The sequence below is a fragment of the Myotis daubentonii genome, chromosome 11, assembly GCF_963259705.1.
Source record: "Myotis daubentonii chromosome 11, mMyoDau2.1, whole genome shotgun sequence".
Taxonomy (NCBI): Eukaryota; Metazoa; Chordata; class Mammalia; order Chiroptera; family Vespertilionidae; genus Myotis; species Myotis daubentonii.
Genome location: NC_081850.1, coordinates 42,024,657 through 42,044,938, shown reverse-complemented (window position 1 = coordinate 42,044,938; position 20,282 = coordinate 42,024,657). Strand labels below are relative to the sequence as shown.

Genomic DNA, 20,282 nt, shown 5'->3' with positions numbered 1-20,282 from the left:
TCTTCTTATTTATTGTTTGGAAGCCTTAGGTCTGAGTCAGCTATTCTATAGGACTTCACCTTTCATGGTTTTAATGTCTTGCTTTACTTTTCTATTCTACATATATATATATTTTTAAATTTTTTTTATTGATTTTTTACAGAGAGGAAGGGAGAGGAATAGAGAGTTAGAAATATCGATGAGAGAGAAACATCGATCAGCTGCCTCCTGCATACCCCCTATTGGGGATGTGCCTGCAACCAAGGTACATGCCCTTGACCGGAATCGAACCCGGAACCCTTCATTCCGCAGGCCGATGTACTAGCCACTGAGCCAAACCAGCTAGGGCTTGAAGCATTTTTTAAAGCACTTCTGTTCTTTTGGGAATGAGAATCAGAAGCAAAGATATAAATATTGAGAAAATGATGTGAAATTACTTTTTTGGGGGGAGGGGATTGACTTGCTAAAAGACTCTGGGAAAATGCCATGAGTTGCTGAAATCCCATGACATAAGAATTTAAGTAGGTTTATTTTTTGAAATAGTTAAAAATGGCCAGATTTCAACTAGGAATTGTAACTGAGTTCAAGTACTAATAACATGCATTTGCTTATTGCTTTGTAGTTTATCTGTTTTCTCCATTTCTTCTCTGCCTTTGGGAAATACATAGAGCACCATCATTACTGGCTACGCATTATTTTAATGGTGAAGGGGATGGGGCTCATAGGCATTAAGTAATTTGCCCAAGTTCATGTAGTTTCTAAGTGGCAGAGCTAGAATTTCAACACAAGTTCTTTTGGATCCCAGCCTTGTTTGTTTGTTGATTTTTCCTCTGTTCCAGTGGTTCTCAAATTTTGGTCTCTTAGCAGCATGGGAACTTACTAGAGATTCACATTTTCCCTCCCAGGGGGCAGGACCCAGTGATCTGTGGCTTAACACAGTCCTGGGCGATTCTGATGCACACTTACATTTGGGAAGCCCTGCTTCCCACCCTGGTTCTTATTCCTGACTGCAATTAGGAGCGTTACCTGCCGCTGGTGGACTGTCAGCATGAGTGATGGGAGCGCAGAGCTTCCTGGTTATTCTATTGTGCAGCCAACGTTAACAACCAGGCGCTTCTCCAGGGTCCCTCTATTAATGTGACTCACTGTTTGCAGATTAATATCACTGTGTTCCAATGAGTATCTTTCTCTCCAGGTCATAACAATCGATGCCTGTTTTCAAGGTGACCAATCAAATGCAGAGCCAGGAGAAAGTAACATCTCCAAAGAAGAGGAGTGCAACAGGAACCGGCTGGCAGTGTCCAAGTGTAGTCAGTTAAGTATGTAACAGTCTGCACTCTTGGATCCCCAAACCTCTGGTAGAGTCCCCTCAAGCTATGATCTATAGGCCACGGGTGGCCCCTGATGTTCTTTTAAGTGGAGACGAGGGAATGAAAGGGTGGTAACGCCCTTTTGGGGAAAATAGCTCTTTTCTGTTTTTAATTTTTATGAAAGGAACAATATTTCTATGTGTTTAATGAATCTAGAAAAGAAAAATTAGGATTTAGAAAGTTGTTTTATTCAGTGTTCATTTAGTCTGATTTGTGGGGGGAGGTTGTCTAATTTTATAGTCTTAAGGCTCATGTGACATAGATTTGGACACTTACACAGAGCTCAATGGATTGAGTTGTACTTGGTTATTTACAACTTCCCACAAATAATGTTCATTCCGTGGGCACGTATCCCTTAAGTTTAATAAGCATAGTGTGTGTGAGGATAAAATACGGGTCAGCCAGCTAGGAATGAAGACTATGATCCAGGCATAGAGTGTGAAATAAACCTAGATAGGTAAGATAAGGACAGACTATGAACAGAATTGAGAGCAGTGACCAGAACTTTGAACTTCTTGCATTAGATAACAGGAGAATTTACTAATTTTTAAATAGAAGGGACTATGTGAATAAGAACTCATGAAGATTTAAAATTATTTGAAATACCAAATTTAAGGTACAAATGGACATTGTATTGAAATCTATGTTATTATGCTTCTTTAAAGCTTCTTTAAGCTTGCTTTTATAGTTGACTAGAGGCCTGGTGCACAAATTCGGGCTGGCGGGGGGGAGGGGCTGCGGGCAGTTGGCAGGCTGGCCCCGCCCCCCTGGTTGAACTCCCAGTTGAACTCCTGGTTGAGGGGACAATTTGCATATTAACCTTTTATTATATAGGATGGTTTTCAACCAAGGGGTAGTGGCCAGGGATGCTGCTAAACATCCTACAATGGGCAGTCCCACCCCCAACAAGGAATTATCTGGTCCAAAATGTCAATGTCAAAGTTGAGAAACTCTGATTTATATTTTAAAAAATACTCAATTATCTGTTAAATCACTGTGAATCAAGAGGCTCTAAGTGGAAAGAGACATTAGAAATTAAATTATTCAGAACAACCTCAATTTACAGACATGGCTTGAGAGCTTAATTATCTTGCCTTAAATCACACAGCTTATTAGAGCCCATAATTTTGAATAAATCAAATCTCATACCTAAAGATATGATTCTAGGGCTAATTATAAATGTATTCATTTTATTTATTAATGTATATTTAGTATCTATTACATATTTTAATCAGTTACCTGATATTTAGGTTATTATATATCATCCTTATTTAATTTAAGTTCTTTTTTAAATTGAAATATAATTGACATATATCATTGTATTAGTTTTAGGTATACAACATAGTGATTTGAAGCACATTGTGAGTTGAGAATCTTCTTTTTTTTGGAACCTGCCCAAATTGAGTTAATTTAAAAATAATTTAAAAATAAATAAGTTTGAGGGTGGGGAGGTGCCCTGTCAGTTAGCTCTCTTTAAATAAAAGTTCTGAGGAAATTAACAATGAAAAGGAAAAGTATACTTTTTAGCTTTTCCTATAGGTATTTTATTTTAATTGTAATACTCTGTTATAATTGCAACCATAATTATCATAATTTTATATTTTGACGAATGTCATATATGAAATTTTGTGATTTTTCTAACAGGTTTTTTTGTATCCAAACCAAGGACGGAATGGTTTATTTCTGGAAGTCCTAGCTTCCTCACTTAGTGTGGTTATATACTTATTGTTTTCCAGCACAAAATCATTAGAACAAAAATACAACTATTACTTCTATTACTTCCTATGTTTAGTCAGGGACTCTTTTTTTTCGGCTAGAAACGTTATTTATTTTAAAACACACCCGGGGTAGTAAATATCGGAAAACGTCATCAACAGCGTCTTTGTTTACATCAGGCGGCACATGCTCGGGCTGCTGCGCGGCGAGGGAAGCAGGTCTTAGCCGTTAAGCGCGCGGCCACTGGGAGCTCAGGACGTTTCCACGGAAACACAGACGCGGCGTCCGGGGCACAGGCTCCGTCTCGCTGTCGTCCTCTCTCCCGATCGTGTCCCATTTTACAGGAAAGGAATGGTTGTTTAAAAGGCAAAGACAGACTCAGGAGCGATATTAAAAACAGCCTTAAGCTTTTCCGGGGTGCAACAGTGACATGAGGGGGTACGTGTAGGGGGGTTGCTGTTCTATTCCGACAGATGAAAGAAATCCTGACCTTCCGGTGGGACCCACCCTTCGGCACTAGGGGCTCGGGGGCTCCTGACGTCCACCTGTGCCGGGTGGTTCGTGGTCAGGGTGACGCGGCTGGAAGCAGGAGGCGGGGCTGCATTCATTGCAAACCTAAGGCGACAGCGTCCGGCTCGCCCGGTGCAGCCCCTACGCGCCCGGCTCATTCCCGGGTGACGGCGGGATACAGGAAACCCTTGCTCTTTAAGACAAACATAAGGGAGCACTAAAGCTTCGAGGAATGATGCCAACTTCACACCCACGCACTTCACCTTTGCTCAGTGCTTGAAGCTGCGTGGCCAGTCAGGGACTCTTAATAAGTATTATGCTCAGATTTAATCCAACCGCTATATGCCATGGACTCTGTAGGTATCAGGTCTAAATACTACTGCTACTAATTGTCATCATCTTTTTAAAGAAAAGTCTAAAAGTTAAATCCATTTGCTGGCATTTTTTTCTATCTTTTTTTTTTTTTTTTTTTTGCCTAGCTCACTATGATGCTTGATACAGTTGTTAAGGAAGGATTCCCAACAATTTGGAACTAAAATTTCACATATTTTAGATAAAGCCTGGATGGTAGGGTGCAGGGGAAGGTGAATGTAAAAAGTATACAGAAGGCATGTTTTATAGGACAGGTTATGGATAATTTTAATTTTTGACTTGAGAGATAAGTATAAATGTTATAAATAAATGTCAAGGTAACTGTTGAAGAATAGAAATAGGATATATAGCTTTCAACCACTTGAGAAAAATAAGGACAAAAGAATCTTTCTAAAACTTGCTCAAAAGAGAAAAAAAGCTGTATTCACATTTAGATGAATACACTGTGTTCAGATCTTTCTATTTGAAAGCAACACATTTTCATGTATTCTCTAATTTTTTGCTTCTTTTTAACAAGGTCTAGAACCTAACATGTACCAGAAAACAAAAACTAAAGGAATGGAGCGGCATGCTGCACAAGTCAGTGATTATCTAAAGCAGTCTCCGGAGGTAAAAACTCTCACGTGATACTTTGTAAGAAAACATTCATGCACACAACATGACTCCTTGACTGTGTGTCTGTTTTATCTTTATGTCCCTTCATTGGCTTCTGTGTATTACACTGAAATCTTTGCTTTGAATATTTGCTCAGTTTTTTTTCCCGCCCCGACATTTTATGCTTTGCTTGTTCTTCTTCTTCTTTTTTTTTATTATATTTTATTGATTTTTTACAGAGAGGAAGGGAGAGAGATAGAGAGCTAGAAACATCGATGAGAGAGACATCTATCAGCTGCCTCCTGCACATCTCCTATTGGGGATGTGCCCGCAACCCAGGTACATGCCCTTGACCGGAATCGAACCTGGGACCTTTCAGTCCGCAAGCCGACGCTCTATCCACTGAGCCAAACCGGTTTCGGCAGCTTGTTCTTCTTTATGTAATTTGCCTCTTAATGCATTTGAAGTAATTTAGCCTGTGCATTTTTGGCATGAAAGAGAAAGAACTTGGGAATTTTTGAAACTCTTTTCAATACACTTTTACCAGGTACAGCTAGAATCAACATATAGAAGCTACTGGGAGACAAAATTCAGCCCAATTCGAGGAGGAACTTTTAGCAAGTGGAGCTTTCCAAGGATGGAATGGTTTATTTCTGGAAGTCCTAGGTTCCTCACTTTGTGTGGTTAGTCATTAAGGCTGAGCAAACCTCTTTGCAGATGTGTTGGAGGGGATTTGGGCATCGCAGGGTAAAGGGCCCTCAGAGTTTCTCCAACACTGAGGCTCTCCTCATTTGTGGTCTGTTTTCTTTACCATCCATAAACATATGCCTGCTTTCCTTTCCATGTGGGAAGTGTGATCTAGGTAGCTAACCCAAGAAATCTAATTTTAGTTTGGTTTGCATATTATCTTTAATGTAAGAGCTATGTACACATTACCTGTATGAATGTAAACTAACAGCCTGAGGTGTTCTTGAAGGAATGTAACCTGTGAAAAGCTTTATTTTTAAGTATATTTTTATTGATTTCAGAGAGGAAGGGAGAGGGAGAGAGAGAGAGAGAAACATCAATGATGAGAGAGAATCATTGGTTGGCTGCCTCCTGCACGCCCCACATTGGGGATGAAGCCTGCAACCTAGACATGTGCCCTGACCAGGAATCCAACCGTGACCTCCTGGTTCATAGGCAGACGCTCAACCACTGAGCCGTGGCCAGGCTGTGAAAGGTTTTGATAGTAAAATGTACTATTGCTTGAAGGTAATTGGAGGCAGGGATCTGTGTGCCCTGTCCAGTCCTGGTTCTGCCACTTCCTGGCTTTCAAAGCTACAGGTATACATCCTTAACCTCTGAGCTTCAGGAGCTGAGTCTCTAAAATGGGGCTAATCTCTTAGGAGGTTATTGGTAGTGGATGACAAAAATAACACCAATGGAAGTGCCTAGAGTAATGGCTGGAGTGTCCTAAATTTTGAGAAATAATAGTTGAATCTAAATAGGCAAAAGAATGAGCTGATTTCAGGGTAAGGTTATTCTAAATAATCAACTGACACAAAAGTCTACTAATGATAGGACATGATGTAATGATTGATGTTTCCTGTCACTGTTGACCTTTATTTCTTCTTGATTTTATATGTTCACTCTCATTTCTCTTTTAAAAATAATATTAGTTTCTTTTAAAATATATTTTTATTGATTTCAGAGAGGAAAGGAGAGGGGGAGAGAGATAGCAGCATCAACGATGAGAGAGAATCATTGGTCAGCTACCTCCTGCTCGCCCCACACTGGGGATCGAGTTTGCAACCCTGGCATGTGCCCTGACATAGGGAATCGAACTGTGACAACACGGCTGATAGGTTGACAGTCAATCACTGACCCCACACTGGCTGGGCTTCACTCTCATTTTTGTAAGAACCTTTATGTATTACATTTTCTCTTTGCTGTCCCCATACAAATAATTTCATGCTGTTCAAGTCCATCAGCAGATTGAGTTACTCATATTTTGTGCTAACATTATGCATCTTTCTAGCCTAGGTCTGGTATGTTAAGTAAAAGAGAAATAATGAGCTATAGGAAGGGGGGAAGGATTGTACTTTTCAAGGATTGTGTTTTGCAAGCATGTTACTGGAAGCGTGGGGTAGGAAAATGTTGGGTAAACATGTAATAACCTTTCCCTTCTGCTCAGGATCTGAGTAAAAACTCTTTGTGGAATTCCTGGAGCACCAAACTCAATAGGAACTCCCTGTGAGTATTTCTAAATGTCTGTCTTTAGCATCTTTGGCTTCTGTTTTTATTTTTAACAGGATTGGGAACACAGACTTAATTTGGTCAGAAAAGGAGAAAAATAGTGTTTGTCCAATGACTGTATTTTTTTGATAGCAACAAATGAAAATCATTTATTCTTCATGTTTTTCCATTTCTGGCAACAAGATCTCATCTCAGTGCCTTTTAAGATGATAATGTAGCACCTGGTACTATAGCAAATTAACCATTTGTCTTTTCCATGTCAAAAAGCACACATGGAATAATGAGTACCACATCTTTTCTGATAGATAAGATTGTGGGATTTGCATTAAAGAGTAGAGATGATGCTGTCTTGACTAAAGAAAAAGACCGAGCCTAAAAACCTGATTATGTTTTTTTTCTTTAGTTTTAAAAATAATTCTTGTTTAAACAGTTTTTCTTTTTTGTTTATGAGGTTGATCTTTTTTATTTTTGGTTTCTCATTAACATCTTAAGTGTTTGTCAGGGCAGCAAATTTGAAGAATATGGAGATGGAGAGAAAGAAAGATCGGCGAGGCTGGGGGTGGGGGGGGAAAGGGGGCGGAGGGGAGAAAGTGATAGACACCTGGTTGTTGACTTGAGAATCCTGGAATTTTATTAGTAGTCAGAGAAATAAAATTTTAAAACGAAATGAGCAAAGATTATTCTATTTTATTTGTAGTGTTTTCTGGACTTTTCCAGTTATATCATCAAATTCACTATCCATACAGCCACAGAAGCAGAATTTAAAACCATCTATTCTACAAAGGGCCAGCTGCTACCAAGCAGGTGGGATGTGACTTTCAGGTTGTAGTCAGCTCCATCAGAGATTACCTTTTCTGCTAGAGCTTTTATCAAGGTCTGTGTGCAAGGCTGTCTCTAGACGTAAAGCACACATGACTTTCTTCTCCCAAAGGTTCAATAGTTTGTGCACATGCAGAGTAGTGGGTTATTGCAGCATGAAATTAAACAATAATTGTAATTGTACTTTTCCCCCCAAGGACTTTACATACTGGAGATATTCTTTAAATGCATTTACTCAGACTTGCCCATGGCCACTTGTGCACTTTAGCAGGGCAAGTAACAATTTAAAGCTAATTTCAGCCTGTGAACATTTAGGGGCCACGTGGGCTAATGAAACTGATTTGTAGGTTTGTCTGGAGGTATTCACAGACTCATTTGTAGGCATCTGCTTTGCATAGTTCAGGGACCCTTTAGTTCAATGATCCAGAACAACACAAACACAGTTAATCTTACATATGTTGTGTGATCATAGCTAATTAAAACCAAAAACCAACAACTGCTTTTCAGTTAGCTTAGGTCCTACATAGTAGATGAATTACATGCATATTTGAACTATTTCTTGGTTGGTAAAGATAGGGGTCAAAGGTAACTGATACTTTTCTGTCAATGAAATATATCCACACATACATCCTATATAATAAAAGCCTAATATGCTAAGTGTCTGGTCGTCTGATTGGCCATTCAACCAACCAAAGCATAATATGCTAATGATATGCTAAAGATACTCAACTGCTTGCTATGACGTGCACTGACCATTAAGAGGCAGATAGTCAACTGGTTGACCAGTCGCTATGATGTGCACTGACCACCAGGGGGCAGACTCTGACTGGATGGTTAGCTTGCTGCTGGGGTCTAGCCGATCAGGACTGAGCGAGACAGGCCGGACATGCCCTGGAGCCCTCCCGCGGTTCATCCTCAGCTGGCCAATCTCCAGCGTCCCTCCCCGGGCCCAATCATGCACTGGTGGGGTACCTCGGCCTGGCCTGTACCCTTTTGCAATCTGGGACCCCTTGGGGATGTCGGAGAGCTGGTTTCAGCCTGATGGTAGAACGACTGGTTGCTATGATGCGCACTGACCACCAGGGGGCAGACGCTCGACGCAGGAGCTGCCCCCTGGTGGTTAGTATGCTTCACAGGGGGAGCACTGCTCAGCCAGAAGCCGGGCTCATGGCTGGCGATCACAGTAGCGGTGGTGGGAGTCTCTCCTGCCTCCGTGGCAGTGCTAAGGATGTCCAACTGATGACTTAGTAGGCCATTAGTCGGAAATCCCCCAAGGGCTCCCGGACTGCTGCGAGAGGGCACAGGCTGGGCTGAGGGACCTCCCTGAGTGCACGAATTTCATGCACCAGGCCTCTAGTACATATATATATGTATAGACTCTATATTGTTACTGTTTCACATACTTCTTCCTTTGATCACTGGAAAATGTAAAGCATTGTCTAAACAACTTTAATTTTTCAACAGGTTGAGAAGTTCAAATGGAGTTGGCAGTAAGTTTTTGTATTTAAATATTTTTTTTGTCTTATCAGTGATAAGGTTCACTCTTCTGTTGAGATTTTTGTAGTTCTTGAAATTCTATCTATGACCTGTTTAATATGCAAAGTAGAAAGTTCAGCATAAAAATAGAAAGTTGAATGTCTTTCTCCAGGTACATCAGGACTGATGTCTAGTTTTGGATCACCTGTTTTTAACTGATTTTCCAGTTTTCTCTGTGAGTGAGGGTATAAGCACTGAGCTCATTTAGACTGTTCAAACACTGTTACTTTTTTACATGTTACTCATTAAGAACTATTCATAAGATTATAAGGGGATATCTTTTCCTACATTTTTTTCAGTAGGACTCTTACCCGGCTGGCTAAGTAGGGCTGTCGTGTGAGACAACTCCCTGGTAAAGCCACTCTCAGAAGCTCACTTTAAACTTCACCACACTCTGTGAGCTCTTTTCCATATTCTTGACTCCTTGATGCAGATTGGGTATCTTTCTCTTCTGTAGTCTTGTTTCACTCTATTATTGGGTTTTCAGTGCCCCTTTACAGTCGATTCCTTCTCCTCTACCTACAAACAAATTTAAGCCATTTTCTGTACAAAAGAAGAAAATAATCATGTCCTTGATTTTACATAGCTTTCAAGCTGCCACTCCTTTTCCTCCCCTCCAAATGGGTTGAAACAGTATTAACATTTGCTCATCAACCCATGGTGTCGGTCCCTACCACTCTACTGCTGTCCAATGCTAACTGCTAAGCCACATGATCTCTTTTTAGTCCTCATCAAAACAGGCATTTATATTGACCATTTCATCCATCTCCTAAGTTCCCTGGAGGCTACTCTTCCCTGGCTGTTCTTCTATTTCTTTGTTGTCTTTGTTGACTGACTTTTGGTTCTCTGATAGCCTCCTCTTCCTCCACCAAAGCTGGAAACCTCAGTCATTTACTGTGCCCTTCCACACCACTGCTCTTAGCTTTCAACTCTGTCTTCTAACTCTGTTACCTCCACCTCCATCTGTAGAAGCTGTCTGTTTTGCTCTCCCCCACTGCTCCTGCCTTCAAGCCTCCAGCATTTATTTTCCTAAATAAAAAGCGTGTACTTTATTTTGCTCCCCTTGATATTGTGCTAGTATCGTGGTTGTTTTCTCTCCCTTTAAAATGGCCCACATTCCTACTGGAATTACCTTTCTGAGCCATAAATCTTCGCTGCTATGCTTTCCTTTACCTCCTACAGGATAGGCTGCAAATTGCTTAGTCTTTCTTGTGATCTTGACAGCCTGGTTCCAGTCCCAATTTCCAGGCTCACGTTCATGAGCCCGTTCATTCAATATTTCTGCCATGCAGAATATGACCACCCACCTGTTAACACCTCCACGTGGTGTCTAGAAGGCGCTGCAAACAAAATGCTCCACCTATCTTCTCCTCCATCTGAGGAAATAGTAACTCCATCCATCTGGTTGCTGAGGCCAAAGTCTTGTCATTATCGCCCATTTTCTCACATCTCCATGTCTAACCCATCAATTAGTCCTTCAAAGAATCTGATCACTTTGCTACCTCCACATAGCACTCTCCATCTCTTCCCTGGTTTACAGGATGGCCTCCAAACTACTGCTCTCTGTCTATTTCCAGAGAGCAGCCAGAATAACCCTTCCAAACTGCAAGTCCAGTTGAGTCACTCTTTTGTTGAAAAGGTATTTCCTCTCACTCCGTAAAAGCAAAATCCAGTCTACAAGGGCCTCTTGATCTGCTTCTCCTCCAGCTCTCCAACCTCATTTCCTCTCAGCATAGTCCACTGGGGCCACACTTCTCTTCCTTAACACAGCAAGCATGGTCCGGGCCTCGGGGCGTTTGCACTTGCTGTTACCTCTGCCTGGAATGCTTTTCATTTATCCATATGACTCTCCCCCTCTCTTCCTTTAGGTCTGTGTTCAGATTTCACCTTATCAAAGAGGTCTAGCCTAGCCACCCTGTGTAAAATAGTAAACTCCCTATCCCCCATACTTTCTAATCCTTTTAACTTGATATATATGTAATACACTATATAAATTATATATTTACTTGTTTGTTTATTTTCTACTTCCCTTTACTAGAATGTAGCCAAAGTCTTCATCTGTGTTCATTAATATAATTTCTCTTGAGCATAGACCAGTGGTTGGTACATAGTAGGTGTTCAAAAAATATGTACTGAGTCAAGATCTCATAGCTTCTTCAGTGGTAAATCCAGGATTGAAACTTAGCTTTATCAGACTTAGATGCCCATATTCTTTAAAGTATTTCATATTATTTGTCTATGAAGTTTCCATAAGCTTCTGTATACACCTCTATTATATAACTTAGCAAACTGTATTGTGATTATGTTTCACATGTCTTTCTTTCCCACTATTTCATATTTGCTTTTCTCTAGGGTGAGAGAGACATCTTATTCACATCTGTCACATCTAGCATTACATGCAGTGGGAACTGAATGCTATTATTATTATTATTATTATTATTATTATTATTATTATTACATGAGATCAGAAAGGAGGAGACTTTTCTGCTGATCCTACTTTTTACCAAGCACCCCCAAAGGAAGGGATTTTTGTTCCTTTCCTTATCCAGCAACAAGGAACCGGAGAGATCTATGAAATTGTGCTCATTATGCTGCATACTCTACTAGGTATAAAGCAGTTATCACCATGAGACTGAAGTTCTCCACTTTAATTTTGATTTTATGAAATGGCAAAACTGTTGCAAAGGATTTCTCTGGAGGCTTGTAATTTAGGACTTGAGCACATAATAGAGAACCAGTTAAACCTGCAGGAGATGTTCTCAGCACACAGTCCTTCTGTAACCAAACAGATCCCTGGTGTCATATTCTCCACCCACTCCTTTGTTTCTGCTTATACCTCTTAATGTGTTTCATCATTTTGTTGTCATTTTAGGTCATGGAAGTAGTCTGCTAATAACTTGATATTAATAATGTCTTTATATGGGTACTGCATCTTGGTAGGGAGCTCAGAGAATTGTGCTTCTGGGATGTCGTGAAGTGTGATGGGCAGCTGAGTGCCTTCTGCAACCCAGAGGTATAATTGGTTCAGAGGAAATAGATCTTTGAGGCTAATATTACCTGTCTTTCTTCAATTCCCTATATAAATATGTTTGGAGATATTGCATTGATGATTGGAAGCTGTCAGGATACCATGCACAATAATGTGGTTAAAGGGTATTAGGCAATCTTTTTCAAATACCGAGAAGCCATTCTGATTAACTTGTTCAATAATAACTTTGAAGGCAATATATTCAGGAGCATGTATTTATCTCCAGCCAAGTAATTAAAATGCCAATCTTCTCTATAATTTCAGAAATCTCAGCCTCCTTAAAAAGCCCTCAAGAGCCTCACCATCATTATTCAGGTAGGATGCACATGCACTGCCACATGTCAACTGAGCTAAACATCTGTGGTTCTGCATTTGTACACAGAAACGTTGATGAATTTGTAACATCAATATGGTTCCCAACTCAAAGAGTTGTTCACTCTGATGAGAAGAACATTTAGATTTCTTACCTTGCCATTGACTTGGGAAAACAAGATTTAAGAGAATTTGGATTTTTAAAAATTTTTTGAAAAATAAATTTTTTTTTGTATTGGCCAGCCCATATCGTGAAGGGGAAAGATGACCTTGAGATTGACAAATTCCTTATAAGCTCAAAGCCAGCCCAGAGGCAGAGCTCTCCAAATTTTGGATTAGGAAAGAGACAGGCCTGAGACTAGCTCTTTGAGGGAGGGTTTTGTACCTTCACTGGGCCCTCGGTGAACGTAACCACTGAATGAATGCCAATGCCACAGAGTAAGTTCAACAAAGACACCTTACAAGGATGTTATTAAGTAAGGGGTCAAGGCTCTTGACTCTCTTAAGCAACATGACCTCACAGTGCTTTAGTTGTCTTTCAAAGTGGGAATCACTGTACTTGACCTTCCTGGTCAAAGTGGGAATCATTGTACTTGACCAGTCTGCCAGTGGGCTAGTTGAGAATTAAGAGGGAAACACTAAAATGTAAAGCAGTGTTAATAGTCAATAGGACTTGTGCCACTGGGTGGTCTTTGGGGCATCATTGCTTGCAGCACTCACTGAGAGAATAATGGGCAAGCTTTTCACACAGTCTAAAGCTCTGCATATGAATAAGAGAGTAATGGTGTAATAATTACCATTATTATTGTTATATCAAGGTCTTATGTTTGGGGTCCAGTACTAGACTACCTTATCCCGAATTCTCCTACTTGGTGAATAGTGCTTTGATGGATTCCAGACTCCACATTCCAGGCCTTATAACTGGGTCTTCCAGCTCAGCTATAGACCATCATTTTGACTAGTGGTTAACTTAAGAAAGTCTCTGGTGAGGAATACTGTGCTGGTAACTCCTATTGACTCTGATCTGTTAGGATACAGCTCTTAACAGGAAAATGCAGATCATTTGCTTCTAATTAAATTGGTCTCCAGCTCTCTCTGGGAAAAGAAGGTGAACTGTGCAAAGCCAACAGTAGATGTCCCCACAGTCCACTGTCCAGAAAAGAAAAAGCAAGGAATGAAGACCGCAGATTAAAATGTGCTTTAAAAGGAAGCTTCGTATATGTCTGAACTAGTATGTGATTTGGTGTTCAGGAGAGTAGAGGTGAAAGCCCTACCACAGACCCTGTTATATAATATCATATCACCTGTTCCTAAGATGGGGATATCCTGTTTAAGGCATACTTTCAGTACTATATAATATTTTTGATACAGGTAAATATTAGGGGTCTTTGAAATGAAATATTTTGGTGTTATATGCATATATTGACGTGTGGAGGCTCGCTGTGGATTCAGCCCACCGATGCATAGTAAAAACAGTCACTCTTGTCTTTGTTTGCAGCCATTGAAAGAAACAATTTAATGAGGCTTTCTCAGACCATCCCATTTACACCCATCCAACTGTTTGGTGAGTGCATTGCTACCTTCTTGAGGCTATGCCAAGGGCAGAGGCATAATATACGAGTAAAGCAAAGGGGAAACCACTTGCATCACTTCAGTTGAAAAGTTTGTTTTGCCAATGGTTGTAGTTTAGTGAGATTAATTTTCCAAAATGAAAACTCTTGTTAACCACCGGCTGGCATCTAGGATCAAAATCTAATACCATGGGGATGGGACCTCTAATGAGCAGCAGCTGGGGAAAAAGCAGCAGTGTGGCACCTGGCACTCAACTGATTTCAGGCTGGTAGCAAGCAGAGAAGAAAAGAACCAACGAACCATGTGTAATAAACATGGAAGAAAGCGATACATGTCAACACAGTAAAAGCTGACTGGTATCTGAAGAGAAATGCTTTGTATATTGTTTTTTATTTCTTTTATTTTCTGGAGACTAATTGCTCTTAGCTCAGAGAGCAAACATCATTTTTAAAGGCTGGAGCAGTAAAGAAGAACAAGCTCACGTTGGCCAAGGCTACCAGAGTTTCTCTGTCCGGCCAATCGACAATACAACAAGGGTCCCCACACTGTCCTGGCTGCCGATTCTCCTCACCGTCCCCATGTGGCTTCTGATTGTGGGTGCATAGGCCTTCTCCTTCCCCTTGGCTCCACAGCTGGCTTTGCAACCCAGTAACTGTTCTAAATCCTCTCAGTATTTGGAACTCCAGAGAGATATTCAAGGGGCATTTATCCGGGCACTAAGAATAAATAACTGAAAATATGTTACTAAGCATTTACTAGACATATGTTTTAGTTAGCAGTTTAGTGCAAGAATGAGCAAATAGATTCCTTTCTTGGTAAACTAGTTACAGTGTTCACACACACACACACACACACACACACACACACACAAAGGCATTTGAGGCAGAGGTGAAAGGAGAAAATGAAACACAGGCTGGGCAGAAGTTGTGTATAGAATATGTTACTTCTGTTATGAAGCATTAAATATTGCAGTTAGATGGGATTTAGACTGGGTAGGACTGGTTGCCTGTTCATCAGCCTGAAACTGGAAGCTATATAGCAGTTGAGCATTTTGTGTCTAAATTTTTTTTTAAGTGGGATTGAGTTTGTATCCAAGGTTCTAGCTTACATTAGACAGATTAACATAGTTAATCTTTATAACCCAAAGAGATGAGTGCTACGTTCACTCCCATTGTACTGATAAAGTAAGGCTTCAAGTAACAAAGGTAGGAGGGAGTGTCTCTGAGGTATGACCTTGACTCTGTATAACTCAACGGGGTTAGACTATGCATTCTCAACAGGGATGATATCCCCAAGAGAGCAAAGACATCCTTTTCTTTTTATGTATAAAGCACAGGTATACAGTATATCTTTGGTATTAAAATGTCATGGGAGGGGCAATTAGAAAAAATGTCTAATAATGTTTATAAGGGGGATGATAATGAAAAACATGGGGTTAAACTATCTCTTTAGAAGTATTTGTCTTAACTACTTTGATTTTGTCCAGCTATATAGTCTATAATGAGAACAACTTCATTCTTGTGTAGCATCTGATGCTTTGTCCCTTCTCCCCCTCTCCCTCTTTACTGGATAATAAATAACATAGCAACACGGCCAAATCCATGTCTTTATTTTCTAGCAGTTCCTGTATAGGTGCAATTCTATTCTCCTCTGATCATTTGGGAAACTGAACTGATTCTGAATTGATCTTTAGGATGTCCTTCATATCACAGACCTGAGATCTCACTGAACGCCTCACCTACACTTCTCTTTGCAGCTGGGGAAGAAGTAACTGTCTACAGGCTAGAGGAGAGTTCCCCTTTGAATCTCGGTAAAAGCATGTCCTCCTGGTCCAAGCGCGGGAAGACTGCGATGATCCAGGTGTTGTCCCGAGAGCACATGGACGGCGGCCTCCGCAAGGCCATAAGAGTCATCAGCACCTGGTCTGAGGATGACGTTCTCAAGCCGGGGCAGGTTTTCATTGTGAAGTCCTTCCTTCCTGAGGTTGTGCAGACTTGGCACAAAATCTTCCAGGAGAGCACTGTGCTGCATCTCTGCCTCAGGGTAAGTCGGACACCCAGAGTCCAGACGACCGACCAAAGAAAGGAGATCTGGCTACACTTCAAAGGCTCTTATCTTCAACCCAAAGGATAGCCTAGTTTTGTTTTGTTTTTAATATATTTTTATTGATTTCAGAGAGGAAAAGAAAAGGGGGAGAGAGAGCTAGAAACATCAATGTTGACAGAGAACCATCGATTGGCTGCCTCCTGCACGCCCCCTACTGGGGATGGAGCCTGCAACCTGGGCATGTGCCCTGACCAGGAATTGAACTGTGACCTCCTGGTTCATAGGCTGACACTCAACCACTGAGACACACCGACCGGGAGGCCTATTCTTTCTTGGAGGTGGTGGTATTTTGTTAATTTTGTTTTGTAGAGCTTTTGCTTTTGGAGTGGGGAGTGATAGGAGTTGAAAAAGGCTGAAAATTACGCTTGCTGGGTCTTCAGTAATTCTGTGATCATTAGTAGGCATGTGATAATAAACCAATATTTTGATGAATGCTCTCTATTTTGTAGGAAATTCAACAACAAAGAGCTGCTCAAAAACTAATCTATACCTTCAACCAAGTGAAACCACAAACCATTCCCTTTGCACCAAGGTGAGGAAATAATTGGCACCCCAGCCCTTCATGTTAAGTAGGAATTTCTATCAGTTCTTCTCAGCCTCTTCTGAGAAGTACAAGGCTCACGGAGAAGTTCTCCAAGACTTCATTGTTGGGCTCTTCTTTCCAGAGTTCTGGAGACTGGTAAAAGAGAACTAGACATCCCAGGGGTGCAGAAATCACTGAACTTGTGTGAGTGGAGGTGAGAAGTTCATGCAGAGGCCAGGACTGACCTCTCTATGTGAAGCAGGCAGATCCTGGTATAGTTACTAATGTCCAGGAACATTATGGCCAAAAAACATTTCTGTTTTAAGCATATTTTTTTTCCATTAACATCGTATAGAAATTAAAAACTTTTAAAGAATGAACCATTATTATGTTCACTTGCGTGTCTACATACACTTGCATTCATTTAGCAAGACAGATCATAATTCAGTGCTGAGGACTTATAGCCAAATTTTATTGCTTAATTTATAAGTAATATTATAGCACATGGTAGGGAAAGTTGAGTTTAGTACTTGTAAAGGAGTTGGGACATTTCCTGAAATAAAGGGAGGTGGGAAACCCCTCAATCTTTGCATTCCATAGGAAAGGACCTGCATCAGACCAGAGTTAGGTAATCTCTCCTGCTGCTGACTGTTCAGTAATGTAAGTCCCACCTTTGCTGCCTCCTCGTAGGTTCCTGGAAGTTTTCTTAATCTACTGGTATTCCGCCAACCAATGGTTCACCATTGAGAAGTACATGATGGGGGAGTTCCAGAAGTACAACAACAACAACGGCGATGAAATTGCCCCCAGCAACACCTTGGAGGAGCTGATGTTGGCTTTCTCTCACTGGACCTATGAGTATACTCGGGGAGAACTGCTGGTTTTAGATTTGCAAGGTGATTGGCAGCCTAGAACTTCATACAACAAGCATGAGGCCAAGTTCAGGAAACACTGACTAGGGATTGCTTTCTCCGTGTCATGGTTACCTACATTTGACCTCAGCTCTTTCTTTACTCAAAGCCATGGTGAAGGTCTTTCAATGGAGATATTCCATGGCATTCCTTTTTTTTTTTTTTTAATTTGAAAACTGAAAGATGATTATTTTTCCCCGGTTTTATTTATTATATGTGAAACTGTTCCAAGTGGCAATAACCAGACAGGTGTCCTAAGAGGTCTTGCAAGATCCAGGATGGGTAATGAATGGTGTTGTTCTATTTAGTTTTGCAGGGAGGTGGGGCCATTTATTTCAGACATTGCACAGTGATGATTACGAGCACTTACTATGTTGATTCCCACCGAGATCTAGGGAAAAATATATGCCGATGATTAGTTGCCCAACATAAACAGCTAAAACTTTGATCTAAAGGGAGATTGACTTTTGCACCAAATTTTCCAGGTTTATGGCTTTGTCTTGGACTTATATTCACAAGAACGCTTAGGTATGCATTTATACACACAGGAAAGTTTAATTTCCCTGCATTTTTCATGATTTTTAGCTCATTGCTTTAGCAACTTATAAATTAGTTTGCTCGCTTTGCTGTGTGCCTTGATATGACAGTCACGAAAGTACAGACACAGTCTGAGGAAGTGTAAGGCACTCTTATTGAGTGGAAAGAAGCTTTTGATCAGCGCATCTCCCACTATCAACACCTCACATGTGACCTATAATCCTGCAGCACAAAACAGAGAGTCTCGAGCAGGCTTTCCTTGCAGGAGCAGGATGAAATATGAATGAAGGTCAAAGTTTAATCCCTTGGCTCACTGACTGGGGCTTTGGTTTTAAATAAGGGATTTAGATCAGGAACGTTCATAGAAGTTATCTCATTTAATCCCAGAGGCAGTACCTCAAGGTAGATATTATGGGGAATTTAAGCACAGAAAGTTTAAATAACTTGCCCGAGGTTGCACAGCTACTTAATGGGGAAGCCAGGATGCAGACTTAAGCTGTTTTGACCATCTATTCTATCCTTAATCGTGCTATGGTTCATTTAAGCAGATTGGGCCTATTTCTTGTTCTCTCACTTTCCCACCTGTTCAGTCCTGGGATTCTGTGCTGAAAGCCAGGTTTGGAGACTGGGGACAGTTGAAATGGGCAATCCTGGGCATTGTGAGCAATGTCTAGTAAGACTGCAAAGCCATTTTGATTAAAATTGTGCCATGTACCCAAGGGTGTGTATCTACTTTTTAAACTACACATAACTTCTGTCCTTTCAGATCTATGCTGTTCACAGGTTATATTTCTAACCCTCAAACACAATATTTTAGGAAGCAGTATAAACAAAGTTAAAACAGTCAAGATGATTCATCTTTTAAGCCAGCAAATCCATGATCCATGTAAGCCCAGCATGCTCATCCCCAAGGCATCTGCTTTGGTAGCTCATGTTTGGGAGAGGTTGATGTTTTTCATCTGCACTTAAGTGTCTGTGCTTTGAGTTTTGGGTGGAGTGGTTTAAAAAGAAAAAAAAAGAAAAGAAACAAACAAACAAAAAAAAAACAACCAAAGAAAAACTTTAAGGAATTAATGATGACTCTTTAGTGTGTTTTGTATTCCACATGAATAGACTTTTGTTTAATGATGTTTATGTTTGGGGATTTTTATGTCTCTTAGTAATCCACAGTGACATTAAACAGAACAAATGTCTCATTGGTCGTGTTGGGGGGAGAAGGGAATTAACTTTATTCTTTTACTGGGCAATTATGTGAATTGCAGAAACAGGCCACTCCAAATAAACTATGTCAAAACACTGACCTTCAAAGAAGGGAAGAGAGGACATCATAGATTGAATGTGAAGAAATTGAGATACTTACTGGAGAGTTTTGGCCAATTGGTTCGGCCTGAGCTTATGGAAGAACACAAATCCTAAAACTAATTATAAGCAGTTATAGTACCTATACTACTAGGTAACATTTACTAAGTACTTATTTTGCTCTAGTTAGAAAGGGAAAATGGGAAGAACATAATGTTTTCTTAAACTATCATAATGGTTTTGGGTTTAGTTGGGTTGATGAGTATTTCCAGTCATTGGAGAGATGATGCATCATCTGGGTGGTGGGGATGGAGATGGAGAGGCCAATGGCAGCGGTTAGGAGGAGCTTGGAGTCATTCAGTGCTAGTGTCTGACTCCTGGCTTTCCTACAAACCAGCTGCGTGACCAGAGGGGTACCACTTTGAGTCCCAACTTGTTCATTTGTAATTGAAGAAAATAATATGCACTTAACTCATAGGACTGTTAAGGGGTTGAAATGAGACAAGTTCCTGACACACAGTAAGCCCTCTGTAAGTGTTGTTGTTGTGTTAGTATTGATCTCCGTGTGCTCTTTAAAATGGAAGTGAATCTTCAGTTGTGAATAGTCTGTCCTTAGTGGTGTGGTCCCAGTGGTATGCAGAGAGACCTAGCGGTGAGTTTGACATGCTGGTGAAGCCCCGGTCAGCTTGCTGTGCCTTCCTATTATTGCTTCAAGGGAAAGAAGAAACGAGGAACACTACGGCAGATTATTCCCCCCTCCCCCCTACTTCCTTCCCAGGGATGGCCAATCATTAACCCAGGAGGTGCCGCCCCAGACCAGGAAGCTGAATTCTAAGGAGAGGCTTGATCGATTTCCAGTC

The 20,282-nt window shown here is 40.7% G+C and overlaps 1 protein-coding gene across 1 annotated transcript in view; it reads left to right on the top strand.

Annotated features, from left to right (window-relative positions):
* Window positions 1-20,282, top strand: part of TRPM6 (transient receptor potential cation channel subfamily M member 6) — a 118,599-nt gene that overhangs the window by 83,346 nt on the left and 14,971 nt on the right. Inside the window, exons 27-35 of the mRNA XM_059656204.1 lie at window positions 1,175-1,298; window positions 4,465-4,556; window positions 6,718-6,776; window positions 9,063-9,088; window positions 12,427-12,477; window positions 13,973-14,038; window positions 15,803-16,089; window positions 16,602-16,684; window positions 17,366-17,571. Coding sequence (XP_059512187.1) covers window positions 1,175-1,298; window positions 4,465-4,556; window positions 6,718-6,776; window positions 9,063-9,088; window positions 12,427-12,477; window positions 13,973-14,038; window positions 15,803-16,089; window positions 16,602-16,684; window positions 17,366-17,571 — 994 coding nt within the window. The remainder of the gene's footprint in view (window positions 1-1,174; window positions 1,299-4,464; window positions 4,557-6,717; window positions 6,777-9,062; window positions 9,089-12,426; window positions 12,478-13,972; window positions 14,039-15,802; window positions 16,090-16,601; window positions 16,685-17,365; window positions 17,572-20,282) is intronic.